The 19,340-nt window shown below is 34.5% G+C and overlaps 1 protein-coding gene across 3 annotated transcripts in view; it reads left to right on the top strand.

Moving 5' to 3' along the window:
- Positions 1-16,172, top strand: part of lrriq1 (leucine-rich repeats and IQ motif containing 1) — a 60,558-nt gene extending 44,386 nt beyond the window's left edge. For all 3 annotated transcript variants that reach the window (XM_034032623.3, XM_034032620.3, XM_034032622.3), the window contains exons 24-27: positions 4,995-5,127; positions 5,883-5,943; positions 10,741-10,858; positions 15,549-16,172. In XM_034032623.3, coding sequence (XP_033888514.3) covers positions 4,995-5,127; positions 5,883-5,943; positions 10,741-10,858; positions 15,549-15,682 — 446 coding nt within the window. In that variant the 3' untranslated portion in view covers positions 15,683-16,172. The remainder of the gene's footprint in view (positions 1-4,994; positions 5,128-5,882; positions 5,944-10,740; positions 10,859-15,548) is intronic.
- Positions 16,173-19,340: the final 3,168 nt, after the last annotated feature.

Below are 19,340 nucleotides of genomic sequence, written 5' to 3'. Positions count from 1 at the left end.
AAAATAAAAGTACAGTTAATTATTGAAATATATCTAAAATAGATTACTATACTGTTTGTTTTTGCAAAGGCACCCAAATGTATCAGCACATTTTCACCGTCATTTTTTTTAAACATTGTATTAATTTCTAATAACACATCATTGATCTTTGTTTTGATGTCTTCATTTAGAGATGTATCCTACCAGACGTAAAACAAGGAAAAAAACGTTTTGAAAATGAGCCAGTTGTGTAATACTTTGTAATTAAGTAGCCGACTGTTAATGAGGACCTTACGAGCATCACAGGTTTTAGCTTGAAAGCAGTGATCAGGGGTTGTATAAACATTTGATACAACTGGACAAACATGTTCTCTTCTGTCAGGATTTATGATGGGGATTGCATTAATTCTCCTTCACGGATTTAGTCCATTTGCTTTTACTTCATTGAGTAGAAAAATGTTAAAGACTAATGGAGTAACACGGAACAGTGTTTCCTTTTTCAATTCGTAAAACACTGTATAGTACCGTAACATACTTAAAACGATTTATGGTTTCAAGTCTCTCTTACTCTCATTTGTGCAGCTTACTTCCAGTACCTTCTTTCTCATGTAGCTCACTCTCCGAGCAGCGACCCCATTCATTCTTTAACCAGATTTCCATCATACAACAAGATGCCATTCAGTGCCATGTTGGTGTGCCTGACCTATAAGATCCTTATGTTGAGTTTAACCTGCAGATAACCTTGGTTTGTTTGTTCAGATGACGATTCTTAAAGTGCATGCGGTGCACTCCTTTTTTAAGTTAATTGCTGCAAGCCTTGACCTTCTTGACTGTCAACAAGTGGCCCTGAATTGCTTCATTCTCTGATATCGTGACATTGCTTCTGTTGCTTCGATAGTGACCTCAGATTGCATGATACCCTTGAGAACTCTGCTTAATAAGCGTGACTCCTGGTTGCCAGGCCAAGAAGGGGTTGGTGCTGCTGGACAGCTTTTTCTTCTATGTATTTACAATTAATCACTCTCAGTAATATGTGAAGAATGTGATAGACTGTATACAGTGGATGAGTTGACATTTTATAATTTTCTTACTCCCTTTTATGTGTTGTGCAAGGGTGTTATCTCACTCGCAACACATGCACACATATAACATTGAAAATCTGTCTATATTTAATTGTTATGTTGTAGTAAATCGATGTCAAATAAATGTAGTTAATTAAACCAAGGGAGCAGTTCATTTGTCTACAGAAATTGTTTGATTTTCCTGGCAAGTTTAGTATGTCATCTACAGTTACACTTTGTAAGAAGGTAGAATTGTAATCTGTTCAATTCCTGTCTATTTTAACCCCTAGAACAAATGTATGCTGTAGACATACAAAGGTTAATACCCAGCATTTGTCAAAGGATTGTAACGTCAAACTGCATTACTTTGACACTTCCTTATTATACGTAAGATTCATTACTGATATTTTAACCAAAAACAACTGCCATGGTACTTGGAATATTTGTTACACCAGCTCTACAGACCATACAGTTCTGTTTATAAAGCGATAAATTGGTTGTTTCATTGGACTGTCACTGTAGTTATTTAGGGATGATTTATAAGTTAGCTATGAGTTGTTTTCTCCCACTTTAATAAGTGGGAAAGGATTGTTCTGCTTACTTTTACTTCTGGGATGGGTACAGTGTTAACTTGGGTTCTAGTTAAAATCTGAGAGCCAGATAGCTGGTTCAAATCCTTGCTCCGACTCGGCATACTGTGTGGCTTTGGGCAAGTCCCCTAACACATCCCATTGTGGTTCTTCAGTCCCACCGCACTAAAACTGAACGTGAGCAGGACGCTGCTAGTAATAAGTTACATATAACTTCAAGTGGCCAGTAGAAATGTTGTTATCCTAGGTTGATGGGGTTGTTCTGTTACTTTGTACTGTTTGGTGGCAATTTTTGTTTATGCTAGTCCATGATGATGTGTGTTGTCTTTATGCACAATCACAATCCCCCTACATACATATTTGATATAATATTGCTACTGTTGTCTAAATGTTTTTTTTTTGTTTTTTTTTAATTAAATTGCAGCTTGTTTTTTTCCTTCTTTTGTAAATGTGATGCAAAGCGGGGGAATGCTTGAATTCAAAACAAAACTATTCAATTGAACAACACAGAAATAACAAAAGAGAAAACAAATGTGCATTGTTTGGTAAAAAAAAACAAAAAAAAAAAAACTGTGGTCCTACTCTATTAAGCAGCAGAAGATACAGTACATCAGTTTGTGGCTTCGTGATTGAACCTTGAGTGGCTGCCAAAAAAAAGGTAATTAGGGACAATAAAGACCAATTTATTTACAATTCATGTTGCATATTATAATCTGAAAAGAACTGCACAAGCAATTTCAGACTCAGATGTAGCATACTTAAATTATAATTACATCCTGTGTAGATCAAAACTGGTTTTCATGTTGTTGCTTCCGCGTTGCTTTCAAATGACTTTCATACTCCAGCATTGTTTTCCAAAGCTGAACTGTAATTTACTGTAACTTATACCCAACAATCAACAAATGACTTCCAGTGCACTACCACTTAAACCCAAGAGTAAATGAATGCAGTCTGGATCAGAAACAAGAGTGCAAGTGAGAACTGAATTTTGTCTTGTTTTTACTTAAGTCAGTCTCACTTACAGTGCCCTGCCTGTATGCTGTACCCTGTTCTAACCAAATTACAGAACAGCAAGCAAGCATTAACAGCATTCAGAATTTGTGATGATGACATCACCAATCACATAAACATTCCTGTGGACTGTTGGTAACTCACAAAGTTGTGAAAAAATATTGATCATTATTTACTGTTCCTACACCAAACTTATGTTAAAAAAGGTTTTAACGTATCACACTGGTACATATTTTGTGATTATGGCCCTTTAATTTGTCATTTTGAATGAATGACCTTGTACACTACACCTGAAAAAAAATGGTTGCTTAGGTATCACTATGGAATCGTATCTGAAACGTTGCGTGCCCAAAAAAAAGTCCATAAAGTTGTTAAACTGACAAAATGCTACATCTCAGTTTTGGGTCCCCAGAGCTTACCTAGTAAAAGCACTGATGCAAAGTGCATTTATACAAGCATGGTTCAAATCCTGTTTGAGCCGAGTTGGCCTTGCCTCCAGAGTTTAGTAGCTTGTGAAAAGAGACCACTGGCTTGGCAGTGGGAACAGAGGTCCTGTTGGCCTTCTGTCCTCTTGAACTGTTGAGGTGACTTTCAAATTGGGCATTACAAACTGTGTACACAAATGAGGGTAAAACTGATTTAGAAAAATATATAATAAAAACAAAAACAAGATATTACATATTTTAATATGGTAACTGAAAATCAGTGTTCAACAATATGCAGATGTGAATCTGTGAGCTTTTTTACATACTTTTTTAATGCTTTAGACACATTTATTTTTTTCAGCAGAGCCTTAGGGAATTATTTATGGTCCCTCTTTCAAACCAACTAAGATTTACTTACCATCAAGAGAAGCAGGCAGTTTATTCCACACTATTTCAGTATAGTAGTTTTCCACACTATTTCAGTATAGACTAACGTATTCAGTATATCTTGAATAAGTTAGTCCTGGCTTGTTGTCGAACCAACATCCTTTTAATCTATCCACCACCATTAACCACAGTGTCATTAATTTTTTACCTAAATCCTACAATGAATTTAAAGCTGAAAGTGCTACTTGCCTTAGAATGTAAATTGATTTTACTAAAATAAAATAAAATATCTATATCTTAATACAAAAATGCTAGACTCTGTGCTTGTTCAAGGGAGTAATGCCAAAACAAGTTTTGATGTAATTTTCTGTCTTTTTAATTCATTTATACTGGGTTAAAACATATATGTTTGTATATCGTACATTTTTAGCATTTTTGTGGTATGAGGTCAGCAGAAACAAAAACACTCGAGACAGATAATATATAACACAATTTCACAGCTGCCCCTGTTAACAAAGTGCACCATTAAATAGATTTTCCAATCCCAACTAACACATTACATACTCAAGTATTTCTTCAGTGAACCACATTGCAGTACTGGATATGCACATTTTAACATTTGCTTTTTCAATAGGTTTAGGGAGTATCATTATTCTATATGTTAATACGTTGTGTGTAGGGTCTATTATTGTAGTCATCTCGTGCAGTTTGGGAGAGAGGACCACACAACAAAGCTCTGGCTGTTCAAACTGTGCAAAATGACATCTCTTATAGAATAAGAGACACCCTACATATGACTTAACTTATTATAAATCACACAAGTGAACACAGTATTCAGGAATAGCTTTAAGATGAAAAATATAGTTGTTTTATCTTGTGGTTTTTCTGGTTTATAATTTAATTTATGTTAGCCAGGCTAAATATATGGATTACAGACTAAAATATATTTTAAATATATAAAAAAGGGGACATTTCTATATATGAAAAATATAAGGATCATACTTTTCTACCATATATTAAAATATATATGTTTTTTCCATAAGTGTTCAAACACAGATATATTTTTTATTATACGAAGACAACAGAAAGACACACCTAAGCCCGGCAAACACTAGATCCAACAGACAAGTACCATCTATAAAGCAATAATGATCAGTAGCATGAACATTCTTGATGATAAAAATGAGCTACCTCCTGCTAACAGTTAGCCTAAAAAATGGACTCAAATAGAAATCAGATGTTATAAGGCTGTTAAACATAACTTCATCTACAAACTTTTAAGGATAAAATAAATTGCATTTTTCTTAGCAAAAGAGGAAAAAACAAGAAAGCTGGTGTATAGTTATTTGTTTTTTATATATTTTAGTAGGCTTGACTTGCTAAAATCTGTGCATCTCTTTTTTCAAGTTATAACAAACAAACTACATGTGATGTACAACAAACCTTTACCATTCAGGGCAATCCATTTTAATGATATGCAGTAGCTAAAAAACAAATTGCTAATATTACAACTGCACATATATATTTTTTTTTTACTGTAGCTCATGAGGAGGAGTTTGCTCGTCAGGATACTGCCCCAGCCAAGAAAATAGAGAGAAGCAGAGAGATAACATACCGGTGGCTTCACACGCAAGTTGGGGATTATGAAATAACAAGTTCCAGAAATATGAAAAGGTGAAGTTATAGTTTTATTTTTATTTTATTTTATTATTTTCAAATTAGATTATTTTATTATATAGACAACTGGTAAAGTGAAACCCGAGTCAGCTGTACTAAAAAAAAAGAAAACGGTGGAACATTTTAAAACCAGTGTACAGGACCACTTCAAAGAAACAAGAGGTATGGTGGTTGTGTTTAATTTAACAAGATTTAATTGTAATCCTTTAAATCATAGGGCCAATAAATTGTGACTTATCTGCTGTCAGGCAGCACGCAGCAAACATAAAAGTACTGACATGTTCATAATCATTTCCTCTGTTTTATAATGTTTTCATCTATAACTTCAAAACACTCAAAAAAAATAATAAAAAGTACCTTATATTTGAAATGTCAAATCATAATAAGGTTAAAGTCTAAAGCCCTTAAGTTGTGCTGAAAATACTGATAGCGAAAGTAGTTATAGGCCCACCAAATATTCTAATCCTACATTAAGCATAAAATAAAACAACAACACATTTTATAGATGTTAATGTGGATACTATAAACCTCTTGCATTTTAGTCAATATGCTAAAGTTTGCATTATCCAAATGAACATCTATAAAATGTGTTGTCATTTTATTTTATGCCTAATAAAGGATTACAACACATGGTGGGTTTGCTTACAAGTTTCTGTTTTAGAACTGGGGATTTTGATAGTTTGCAATGTTTGGTTTTAAAAGTGTTGAATCTTTGTACACATTTCAACTTGTTGCTGGCTGGGTTTTTACAGTGATCGCTTTCTGCCGGAGATTGATCCTGGAGTACTGAATGGTGGGCGAGTTCAGTTAGTGGTAAATATACTTTTGTTTTCTGGAAGTTATCGATATTATTGACTCTACAATGCTTCAGTTTATTATTTTTAAAGTCTGCAATAACATATTAGATAATTCAAGTTATTGTAATTTCTCTATTGTTTTTGAGCCAATAGAAAAATGTCAATATATAAGGTAAATACAGAAATTGGCTGAATATAATTAGGGTGGCTTCTGTTTTCTGTTTTTATTTTTCAAAATGTTCTGTCCGTTTCAGTGTTATTCAGGCTTTTATTTCTTATCCTGCCCGTTCAGTGAATTGGCTGGTTCTTTCTGGTATCATATTGCTAAAAAGTAATCTTCTGGGCCAGGTCTTTCAAAACTTGTAATCTGGATAAAAATGATCTGGATTTTGTAATCCTATATTTTGTGATAGAGATTACTTTTATCTGGATCGTTTTGATCCAGTTTTTCAGAAAATGTCACTGCTGGATTACATTTATCCAGATTACAAACATTCACGATTACGAAAATCAGTTTTTTTAAAGTAGTTCTTAATAGTTTATAGCCTTTTTTTTTATTTTGTTTAAATAGGCCGTTATTTATGATATGACCTAACCTTAAAAAAGAAATGACAGGTGATAATTATGAGTATTAATCACCAATTTTTATTTTTTTTTATTATTTTATTATTTAAGTTTTATAAAAAAAAAATAAAAAAAAAAATAAATAAATAAATAAATAAATAAAAACTAGACTTTTCCCCTGGCTAATGACACATTATGCCAATCCCACTACAGCAGTGCTGGAGTATTTCAACAATACCCATGCTTAAACGAGGTGCTTAAGAGACAATTCGCTTTTCTGAATTACCTGTGTATGGAACTGCTACAAGCATGCAACGTAATTCTAGCCTGCATTGTTTTGCACAAAATCACTATCAGACACAATGTACCAGCCATTGAAGGTGAGGATTTGAGCAACGACCTGCCGGAGCCTCAGGCAGGACACCATGATGCACCTTTTAGCAGAACCACAACAGGATGGACTTGCTGGATGGGCAGTGAGGGATGCCATTGTAAAGAACTACTTCTAGAAGGATCCTCCATTGATGTTTCACAGGAAAGATATGCAATTTTCCCCACATCTTTATTTCTATACAGCACCAACCTGCACACATTTAAAAATTATATATATATATATATATATATATATATATATATATATATATATATATATATATATAGTACTGTGCAAAAGTTTTAGGCAGGTGTGAAAAAATGCTGTAAAGTAAGAATGCTTTCAAAAATAGACATGTTAATAGATTATATTTATCAATTAACTAAATGCAAAGTGAGTGAACAGAAGAAAAATCTAAATCAAATCCATATTTGGTGTGACCACCCTTTTCCTTCAAAACAGCATCAATTCTTCTAGGTACACTTGCACAAAGTCAGGGATTTTGTAGGCATATAGTCAGGTGTATGATTAAACAATTATACCAAACAGGTGCTAATGATCATCAATTCAATATGTGGGTTGAAACACAATCATTAACTGAAACAGAAACAGCTGTGTAGGAGGAATAAAACTGGGTGAGGAACAGCCAAACTCAGCTAACAAGGTGAGGCTGCTGAAGACAGTTTACTGTCAAAAGTCATACACCATGGCAAGACTGAGCACAGCAACAAGACACAAGGTAGTTATACTGCATCAGCAAGGTCTCTCCCAGGCAGAAATTTCAAGGCAGACAGGGGTTTCCAGATGTGCTGTCCAAGCTCTTTTGAAGAAGCACAAAGAAACGGGCAACGTTGAGGACCGTAGACGCTGTGGTCGGCCAAGGAAACTTACTGCAGCAGATGAAAGACACATCATGCTTACTTCCCTTCGCAATCGGAAGATGTCCAGCAGTGCCATCAGCTCAGAATTGGCAGAAAACAGTGGGACCCTGGTACACCCATCTACTGTCTGGAGACGTCTGGTCAGAAGTGGCCTTCATGGAAGACTTGCGGCCAAAAAGCCATACCTCCGACGTGGAAACAAGGCCAAGCGACTCAACTATGCACGAAAACACAGGAACTGGGGTGCAGAAAAATGGCAGCAGGTGCTCTGGACTGATGAGTCAAAATTTGAAATATTTGGCTGTAGCAGAAGGCAGTTTGTTCGCCAAAGGGTTGGAGAGCGGTACACGAATGAGTGTCTGCAGGCAACAGTGAAGCATGGTGGAGGTTCCTTGAAAGTTTGGGGCTGCATTTCTGCAAATGGAGTTGGGGATTTGGTCAGAATTAATGGTCTCCTTAGTGCTGAGAAGTACAGGCAGATACTTATCCATCATGCAATACCATCAGGGAGGCATCTGATTGGCCCCAAATTTATTCTGCAGCATGACAACGAACCCAAACATACAGCGAAAGTCATTAAGAAAAATCTTCAGCGTAAAGAAGAACAAGGAGTCCTGGAAGTGATGGTATGGCCCCCATAGAGCCCTGATCTCAACATCATTGAGTCTGTCTGGGATTACATGAAGAGAGAGAAGCAACTGAGGCTGCCTAAATCCACAGAAGAACTGTGGTTAGTTCTCCAAGATGTTTGGGCCAACCTACCTGCCAAGTTCCTTCAAAAACTGTGTGCAAGTGTACCTAGAAGAATTGATGCTGTTTTGAAGGCAAAGGGTGGTCACACCAAATATTGATTTGATGTTGATTTTTCTTCTGTTCACTCACTTTGCATTTTGTTCATTGATAAATATAAACTATTAACATGTCTATTTTTGAAAGCATTCTTACTTTACAGCATTTTTTCACACCTGCCCAAAACTTTTGCACAGTACTGTATATATAATATTTGTGTTGGACATTGAGTAAATAAATGGAAAACACAGCTGTTGTTCTGATACAAGCTATACCACTAAATGTGTTTTTTCCTTAATCAGACACACATTAATTTAACCAGCATGCATACAAAACATAAATAGATATGTGAAATAGTTATTATTATACTCTATTTGGACATATAGGTATATGTGATTATTTAAAAGTGAAATCCATCTTCGCAGTAGGATCAACCTCTTTAAATTCAGAAAAACCCAAATACAACATTTAATCACGATTATCGCATGTTGACGTTTTGAAAAACCCAATTTTACAATATTGTCCCGATCAAATGCGGAAATCGGATTACTAAAGTTTTGAAAAACCAGCCCCTGGCGTTTTAATCCTACTTAAAACTGCATGAAATGTATAAATAATAATAATAATAATAATAATAATAATAATAATAATAATAAGTGCCATTTTCCTATGTGGATAGGTCAGGTGCATTTTGGTTGAAATTTTGTAGTCCCTGTGATTGATTGATTGATTTTGATTTGAATGTTTCTATACATTGAACTATGTGGTCTCCCTCTGGTGGTTAATTTTATCTCTGCAGTTTAACGGCTTACCTAGTGGTAGATTTTGGGAAAAGGCAATGCAGCCATATAATTAATGTGTGTCTTTATATCTGAAGGTAAGTCTCAGTGTGGGAATGTTTTTATTCATTCGTTTTCAGCAGTTTGTTAGTGTTTTTCTAAGTATTTAATCCTATACTTTCTCCACTAAATGAATTAAATACAGGAAGCGAAAAAGAAACATTAAGCAAAAAAGAGGCAAGTGAGGTGTGCAAAAGAGGGGTCAGTGGTAATGTAATGATGGGATAAGTTCAGAAAGAGTCAATTAGGACACGACTGTTACTTGTTCCTATGCATAAAGCCATGGTTTCTGGTCTTAAAAGCTATGCATGCTTAGGCCTGGTTAGTAATCGGATTCCGTCATTATGCAATAGTCGCTTGTTGTAAATAAATTAAAATACAAATTCACTTAACATGAATTTCCTGTTCATATGAATTATGTTGGAGCCCTCCCAGGGAAGACAAATGTTAATAAAACTAAATCGCTTTAGTTTGAACAGTTGAGTGTAAAGGATAGTGTTTGGGGACTATAGATCCTATGCATTTCGAGTTGCCATAGAAATGGAGAGGTGTTGAAAGAGGTGGATAATTCACCACCGTACAAGAAGAAGAAAGATGCTGCTGCAGGTTTCAAAACATTCCTGTGAACACTTTGTCAGCCATTCTGAAAAACCGGGATACAATAACACAGGCCTATTAACAGCAAACTGTGGATGCAAGTCGTCAGTGTTTCTGATTTGCTCAATACCCTGATGTTGCCTTGCTTTTATGGTTTAAAAATGCCCTGGATCAGAATGGGACATTTTAATTTAAAGTGCAGTTAATTTGCAATGTATAATTTTTAAAAGTTCACTTACAGACATATTTTCAATACAAAATACAGTACTTTTAAATGTATAATACTTTTCATTGTTCTGTAATTATAATTTGATTTCCCTGTTACTGTAACTTCAATAAAAACTGTCAGTATGCATTTGGCCTTAGACTCCTGATAATAAGAATTACTGATAGACTAATTCTGTTGCTGGTCCCTTGAAATTCATATTAACGAGAATTGACTGTATTACAAACCAGTAATTTGGATTTGTATGTTGTTTAAAGTGTATGGTATTTATATAATAGTGTGAAAATTATTGAAGCATTGTTGAAGTTATTTAAAATTTTTGAATTATAAAATAGCCTTTACACAGTAAGGCTTTTAAATGTACAGAATTGTGATACAATTTGAATTGAAATAGACTAACAGATTACATTTGATAACACATTTCTTTAAGAAACTCATATTTCATGAATGTGCAGTTTATTTATTTAGGGTTATAGCGTGAGCTGCTTGTAGAAATGTCATATTTGGTTTCATGTTTGTGTCCGTTCTCCCCTGCTGCTCTCAGGCAAGCCCTGTAAGCAGAGAAGGTCTGGATCTAGAGATTGTGTCCGTGGCCAGTGGAAGTGCTTTGACTCAAAGTGAAAAATATGATCAAACACGCAGACACTCAGCGGGACATGCAAGTGAGTACTGCGGTCATAGATTGACCATTTAAAATAATACTTTTGAGCCACAATTTAAATTAACAGACAATAATTAAGGCGCAGTTAATGTGCAGTTTTGTTGTTTCCAGTAGTTGTTGTAACAATCCTAGTTTGACCTAACACATTGGCAAGTTGCCGTTTCTGTGTATGTCAATGTGCTTGTTAATATGAAGTAAATATACTTATTTGGATCAGATTTGTTAAATACTGTAATTTTTTTTATTTTTTTTTATTTTTTAATTAATATTATTTTGTATAAAGTTTTAGATGTATTATTGTTTTGTTTTGTTTTGTTAAATACTAGTTTTATTTTAGGTTTAGTTTTATACCATGACTCCTGAACACAATACACTGAAATGGCTAGATTTATTCTGAATGTTATAATTTTGACACATCCTGTATGATTGTAAAGTAAAACAAATGGAACTGTCGTTAGTACTGTGTGTGTGTGTGTGTGTGTGTATGTATGTATGTATGTATGTATGTATGTATGTATGTATGTATGTATGGCCAAAGGTTTTGCATCACCCTATATAACTAATTGTGCTTCATAAAGTGAAATGAAACCTGCAGAATAATGTTACTTTAACCTATTGAATTACATACCGCTTTGTAGTTTTCCATGTACTTAATGAAAAATTCACAAAAATTGAAACGTGACATTTTGAAATTTAATATGAAATACTATACTACCATAGGTAATGCAAAACTTTTGGCCATAGCTATATATCTATCTAGCTATCTAATATTTAGAGAGAGAGAGAGAAAAACTATAGTTGTATGTATTATTTACTGCTGATTAACAAGTGCATTGTTCCATAAGTACTTTTGTAAAAGTTACTACAATAGAAGGTTTAAGGAAAAAACATCAACAGAGCGAATTTTGTATCACAGTGTATCGATATTTAGTTAAACTTTGTCCTATTCCATTCACCCCTCCAAAAGCCAATACACAAATTCTGTGTATACCGGTATGTCAGTGAAACTAGTGTTCATAAATGCTTTTACAGTAAACAAATTCACAAAAACACAAACTATGTTAGCTTGTTCATTTAAATTAAATCAACTTACAGATTGATTTGTGTATTTTTCAGTAGCCTTAACTGAGATCCCCCATTTATGCTACCATTTTGGTTTTATCAGAGTTAATGGCGATGGAACACTGCTTACTGCAACATTTGTGTTTTTGTGTAATGTATTTCATAGTTTTGCAATGCAACAAGTTTGTGTCTCTTGGATTATTATCAAAGTTATTTAGTTTCTTGTTTATTACCTTTCTGTGGAAAAAAATCAGACAACATGCGTAAAGGTTTATTGCCTAAAGAAGTAATGTGAGAGACCTGAAATCTGTTTATTTTTGTCTGTATTATTTGCCTCTCAAACCAGACAGCATCATCTTAAAAACATTTCACATGTTCTCATTTATTTTACATTTATAAAATACTGCGTATGAACTGTACCAGTCTTGCTGACAATATTAATATTGCATCTATAGAATAAAATGTAATGTTAAAAGAAATAATTCACAAATATGGATAATTAATTCACATAATTTATTATATGAGGGCCCTTTAGTAATTTACTGCCCTCAGTGTATTATATTTTTTGTGTAAGTCAGCTAATTAAAGGAGTACTGTACATAAAACCTATCTATTCCAGAGCACCAGGATGAGCAAGAATAAAACAATCTCTCAATTTATTTATCATGTATTTTACATTTTTCAATATTTGTATGACTATATTGCAAATTTAACTGAAAAACATATTAAAAATACTTCAACAGTAATAAATAAATAATATAGTACATATTGGTCTGCTTAATAATAATAAACACAAAAAATATATAATTTGCCTACTCTTGTTGGAGGTAAAGGAAGGGGTCATATAGAGGGCATGGCAAAAAGAGTGCCTGGGCAGGAAACAGCAAAAGGCCCATTTTGAAGGAAAGACTGCCTTTCTGTCAAAGGTTTTCCTCAGGGCCTTTTGTGACAAAGATGCTATAGATGGAGAAGGCCATGGAGGGCACCATAGTGACTAGATTAAACATGGTTTATAGAAAGCATGTCACAATAAAAGAAAACAGCGCCCACTTTAACGAGCAAATTCAATTTTAATCAGGATTGAAATGAAATCCACGAGGAAGGCATCTAACTTAGTGTGAAACAAGCCGTTTGTCATTGAGAAAAAGAAAAAAAGTATCTATTTTAGGGAAATCTTTTTAAGATCAAAGGTTGCTGTAAATTTGCAGCTGGAAAAAATAACTAATTTAATAAATTGCAGTATGGGTGTATGAAAGTCATTAAACAACAACAAAAAAAGGCATCTGACAGTAGACAATAAGTGTACTACAAAAAGTAGTAAATCACCAAAATATAATAATGGATCAATACATTATTGGTATACCTGTTCCCTCGTCAAAGGTTAAAGGTTTGTATGTGTGTAAAAAGTGCCAAGAATTTACACACTTACACATTGTCAGCAATATGTATTGAGATATGGGCCATCGCTCCATTTAAACAGGGCCTCTGTAAATCTTTGTATGTATTGGGGTACTCTAGATTGTAGCACCCCATTTTTTTTAAAGCATACTTTTCTAAATAATATAGATTAAATCAAGGTTTAATATGGATTAGGGGACGCTTGTAGAGTTTAAATTACCAGTGTAGGTCTATTAAACTATGTATATGGTCTATAACCAATCAAACATTTTGCAATGTGATACTTGCTTCTCACTGGGTATTTCCATAAACTGCCTTTTCAAGGCCATATTTGTTTTTATTGCTTATAGTACGGAAACCACTATGGCTGAGTAGTTTTGTTTCAAAAAAGGATTTGACTTTGAGCTAAAAACAATTTGTTGAATCATTTGACTGGGAATGTGTAAATGCGTAACACAGCAACACCACATAATAATACAGTAATCCGTTGCATATCCGGACTAACCGTTTATCCGCCAAGATCAACCTCTTCAGCAATTTGGCTTATTATTGAACAGTAAAGATTAGTTCAGATATTGTCGATCCTACCAAACTTTTTGTACACTGTGTTGTATGTGCTCCGTGCGCTGCCATTGCTGGTAGTGTCACGTGAGCTGTTCAGTGTATTGACTTGATATGTAAATAAATCCTGTTCACCTGCGGGGCGTATCAACTTCAGCCTCCATCTTGCTGTCCTGTCTGTCACTCAGCAGAGAACGCGCGCACCCACACGGCAGACAGCTACTCTGTCACAAGCATTAATACCCTGTATCTTTCTAAACAAGGGATTTAGGGGAGCGCCCTAATAAAAACGGAATCTCAAAACAATAATTGTGTGACTATAGTAATTGTTACAGCTGTGTATCATGGTATTTAAAACAGGATTCATTCATCCGACTTTATACATATCCGCCCTTACTCTGGTCCCACCGCAGTCGGATATGCGACGGACTACTGTAATAATAATGTACACCTAACTGTGCATAATTAGGCTGTAATCATGGGTTTCAGGTGACATAAATCACGAGCGCGCTAGCTTATTTTATTTTATTTATTAATTAATTTTTTTAGGGGAGGTGGACGACGGACTACATGTATTATTACTAAGAATCAGAGTAGGAAAGTTGCTTGGCTTTTTTGGAGGGTAGAATTGGATGATTTCCTCAGCTCTGTTTTCTGAGGGCCATCAGTCTAAACTGCCTAGTATCCAACAGAGGGCATGTGGCTGAGGTAGTTGTTTACTAAATGTATGTTGCTCTTCTGCTTCCACAAATTTCTCTCTGTCTTCTGCTGATGAAACTTTAAATCTGCAGGCCATTATTGTTTATTTTAGCATTGACTTTATTTTGTTCATGCACTGCTAGTCGAGTTTGTTACAAAAAATTGAGGTTAGCAGTTTCATCATCAACCCATTATACATGGACAATCTTAGTATACAACTAATTTTATTATACATGTCTCGCACCATCACCATGTAAAATACTAAAGTTGCTGGGAAAATTATCATTCACCATGTATTTTATAATAACATAATTATCTTACTAAAATCATGTAAAAATATATATTTTGTATGATTTTTTGACATAGAGGACACCCAACACACTTTAAAGTGAAAGTATTTTATCAAGTTCTTGGCCAAATAATCCCACATGCTTTTGTAGTGTGCCTGCCTTTTATTGATACTATCCACTGTTAGACAAACACTTGTATAAGAAGTGGTGTGTGGTTCTGTCATGAGTCTTAACATGAGCTGTACACATGGAACAAATAAAGAAGCCAAAAATCTTCCCTTTGTTCCTCATGTTTATACAGATTTCTTTTAAGCTGCTTACTTTAAAAGTGAACTGCCCTCCTGGAATTGACTAGTAAAGTGTTCACTGAGAGGAAAAATTGAAATCTGCAAATACGGTCTATCTGTTCTGTGGAGTCCATTGTCATTTATAATGGATGTTTTATTATTATTATTTCCATATATCATTACAGAAATGCATCCAGAGGATGACTTTGTTTTAAAGGAAAAAGAAACACTTTCTGTGATTAAACAAAATAATGAATCCATGCATTACCTCTGCTGATGCTGTAGGATAGATCATTAGAACATACTGAAACATGGAGACATATGTGAACAACTCTGCTATATATAACAATTATATACAGTAGGAGCCAATTATATTTTCTTCTGATTTGTTTAGAGCAAGAAAAGCCTGTGCCTGTGAAGGTAGCATCTACACCATCTAAAAAAGAGCGGATTTCATTTCGTGACAACCCTTTACAATTTAGTACTGGATGGGGAGGTGGCAAAAAGAGAGCGAAGCCTTGCAAGTAATTTGTATTTTATAAGTGTCCTTGAAAGCGGACCAGTGTTTATTTTAAATATTTGTTTTTTGGAATAATCACTTTTTTGCTTCAGTATTATAAATATATCAATCTCAATATGCAAGCAATGTTACATTTTGTAGTGTTTGTTGTTTAGTTTTGTTTTGTGTTTTCTTTTTCAGTTATTGATAATGATTATTGACCTAAATACTGGAAAGGAGATATCTAATAATTAACTGTTTTTCTATTGTGCTTGGAACAGATTCACAAAACTTTCTCCAGCAGATATATTGTTAAAAATTTTCCAATCAAATACATCATTTCATATGTATAAATTGTTTTAAAAATGATATATGAAAAAGTATGTTAATTTATTCAATGTATTAGATTAATTGAGCAATAATCACTTTTGTCAATGCTGTAATTTGAACCAGTATATTTTAATGTCTGAACATGTACCTGCCTAAATTATCAGATTAATAAAAATATGTTAAACATTTCCTTATTTTGATGACATTTTATAAGCTGATTTCATGTATAATCAAATAATACACAAATGAAAGAAAACAAATGAATTATGCCCCAGAATGGCTCCTTGCCATCAATTACATGTAGTCTGTTTAGTTTTTTGCCTAGCTTTAACATTTTCTTTTGTGTTTTGACTATCCTGACATACCAAGAGTTTTGACTACACTTTTTGAAAGTTATGTTTGTTCATGATGTAGAGGTTCTGATGATTAAAAGCTGTGTTATTATTTGAAACCTTAGCACACAGCTATCCTTTTATAGTGATATTGAACTTTTGCTCCTCAGGAGCGGGTTCATGTTACTACACAATAACAATTGGAATATTCATCTTAAAGACATGAATCCAAAATGTAAGGATGGTGTGCTTTGTTCTTTTCATTCTAACGGCTTCCATCGACACGTTTAAAAAAATAAATACATAAAATAAAAAAATAAATGTAAAAAAATGTACCCTTGATACATTTTGTTCTGGTCCTACTGAAGATCCAGCTGGTAACTAAGCTTAATAATCATGAGAAAGTAAAATACTTTCAATTCACAGTATGACTTTTTATTATATTTCAATATTTAACCACAGTACAGTTTAGTATACTGTATGTACGGTTTACTGTCCACATAACCTAACAAGGAATATACTAAATTGAGTATTTTTTGGAACACAAAATAAGGAGGGACCTTGATAATGTACTAAAAACAGCCATACCACTTTATATTGCTTTTTGTGTATATAAATCATGAATTCAAGCATTCAGCTTTAAGGTTATAAAGTTACAGTGATATCAGGGAATATACATGTTGATAAAGATAAACAAGCACTTTATAAATTATTGTGCAATGGCAAGAAAAATTCCTGCGCTTCGATTGGTCAGCCTTGCACTAGACCCGTGATGTTATCCCAGCATAACTTCACGGATATAGTACCGACAATCTCCTCACTGAAAACCTACCTTAAACAACATGACAACTGTGGAAACCGCGTTTGGCAAAGAGCCTTCAAACACAGAGCAGCCAGAACACCAGACAGTACCTCTCAATGAGAGAATAAATAAATCAAATTTAAAATAAGACACCTAAAGATTGTCTCTGAGGGACTAGACAAGAATCTGACAGAAATGAAGCATCCGCGAAACGACAAACCAACTGGGCAGTCAAAGTGTTTTATGACTGGGTGAGTGAGAGTAACACAAATATAGACTTGAAAACTGTCATGATAGAACACCTTAATACAGTTCCATGACAATTTTAGGCCTCTTTCAGAAATAGCTCTGGAGAGCCGTATGGCATAAGTAAGGCCCTGTGAAAATCACGGAAATGTGTCACGGGTAAAGTATGATTTCACAAAATGTGCACGGAAATATGTTATAAATTACGTGTACAGATTATTATTTTTTTTAAAACAGCAAATATGCATATAAATGCACTGACATCAAAATTAACATCAAAGTTATTCAAGTACTTTACAATAGCTTGTGAAACAGTGTTGTAATTAACAGCCTGAAGTGTATCTGTAGCTTTCAGTTCTAGTACGTCGGGTGCATGTTCACCATTTAGGTCTTGTAAAACAAATAAAATGTGTAACCCATACTGATCTTGTGCATCAGATGACTCATCAGTGTGACCACTGACAAGCAACCAGACTGTTTTACCAATTCCATAATCTCCTGCTTGTGATACTCGGCAACTTTAGGTAAGTATTCACGTCTCAGCTGGGCTGATGAAGGAATCGCTCCACTATTTGCTGCACTCTGTCTGAAGAATTTCCATAACTTTTGGTTGTCCAGTTTTTCAAAAGGGATATTTGCACAAACAAACACCTCTGTGAGGTCAAAATGTAATAAGTTGACTTTTGGAATATGGAAGTGTGGCGGAGTGTCCCGCCCCTATGTATTATTATTTGTATTTTTGTTTGCGGCGCAGATAAAAGCGCTGCGTCTTTTATTTGCGCCGCAAACAAAAATACAAATAATAATACATAGGGGCGGGACACTCCGCCACAGGAAGTCACAGTTTTTTGTTTCTTTGCAAGTAAAGCAGTTGCTGCTCTGGATTTCCGCCTTTCTCTTTCGGTGAATACTTGAATCTAAAGTAAATGCCTGTCAACAACAGTTTCGGTAGGCATCTACAGTAACGTTGCAGGACATACAGAAAAGCTTACCTCCATCGCTGTGTAAAACTTCTGCTGGAAACTGCTTTATGTGATCTGCTGCAGACACATTTTTAGCCTTTTTAGAGACATCCATTTTCTTTACAGTGTGTATTTTAATTTCCCGCTTAGATTGCATATAGTGACTTGACATAATCACTGCACAGCACTGTGTGCGTGGCGAATATTACACACAGGCACATAGCAGAGCTGTACAGTTTCGTTAATGTGATTTTTGTTGTTGTTGTGTTTGTTGTATGAAATACAAATAATTATGCAATTATTTTTATTTCTTAAAAATATTGGGCTGATTTCACGATTTCCACGCAGTCTGTGAAATCGTGATTTTCACAGGGCCTTAGGCATAAGCAGTTTGTGGGGCCCAGAGCAGGCTTAAAGACACTTAAATGAACTTCCCCTGAGCCGTAACATGAATATAGTATTAGAACATCATAGTCAATACTTTACTGCAGTTGCACATGGAAAACATGAACTATGTTATGAGGTGGAGTGTTATTTCCACATTCGTCTAATTAAAATCACATAAGAAATGTATTTAAACATATTAGTCTTTTTTGCTATTTTTTACAGTGTGAGCCATTGTATAATAGGGATAATGCGCTCCAGGTTGTGTGTTATGCTGAGATAACATCACTTCTCGGGTGTAGGACGCATTCAGTTTGTGACCTCGTGCCCAACCGTCCGAGGCGTGATCCCAGCACAACACACGCCCTGTCGTGCATTATTCCTTTAATATCAGTCACTGACATATTTCTTTTTAGAATTTCAGTCTTTTGTACTTTGTAATTTATTTCAAACTATTTTTAATCCACTGTTGTCACTGTACCTTGGGTCAATCAAACACAAGCCTGTTGTGCATTTTGTTGAAAAAGTAACATTTTACTGAACAGAAATACATTTTAAGTAGGTTCTGGAATGAGCAATGAGGATCTGAGGAGGTTTGTGATTTTGTGAAGGTCCGCAGTTTGAAAATGCA

The sequence above is a fragment of the Acipenser ruthenus genome, chromosome 14 (assembly GCF_902713425.1).
Source record: "Acipenser ruthenus chromosome 14, fAciRut3.2 maternal haplotype, whole genome shotgun sequence".
NCBI classification, from domain to species: Eukaryota; Metazoa; Chordata; class Actinopteri; order Acipenseriformes; family Acipenseridae; genus Acipenser; species Acipenser ruthenus.
This window is presented reverse-complemented; position numbering and strand designations above follow the sequence as displayed.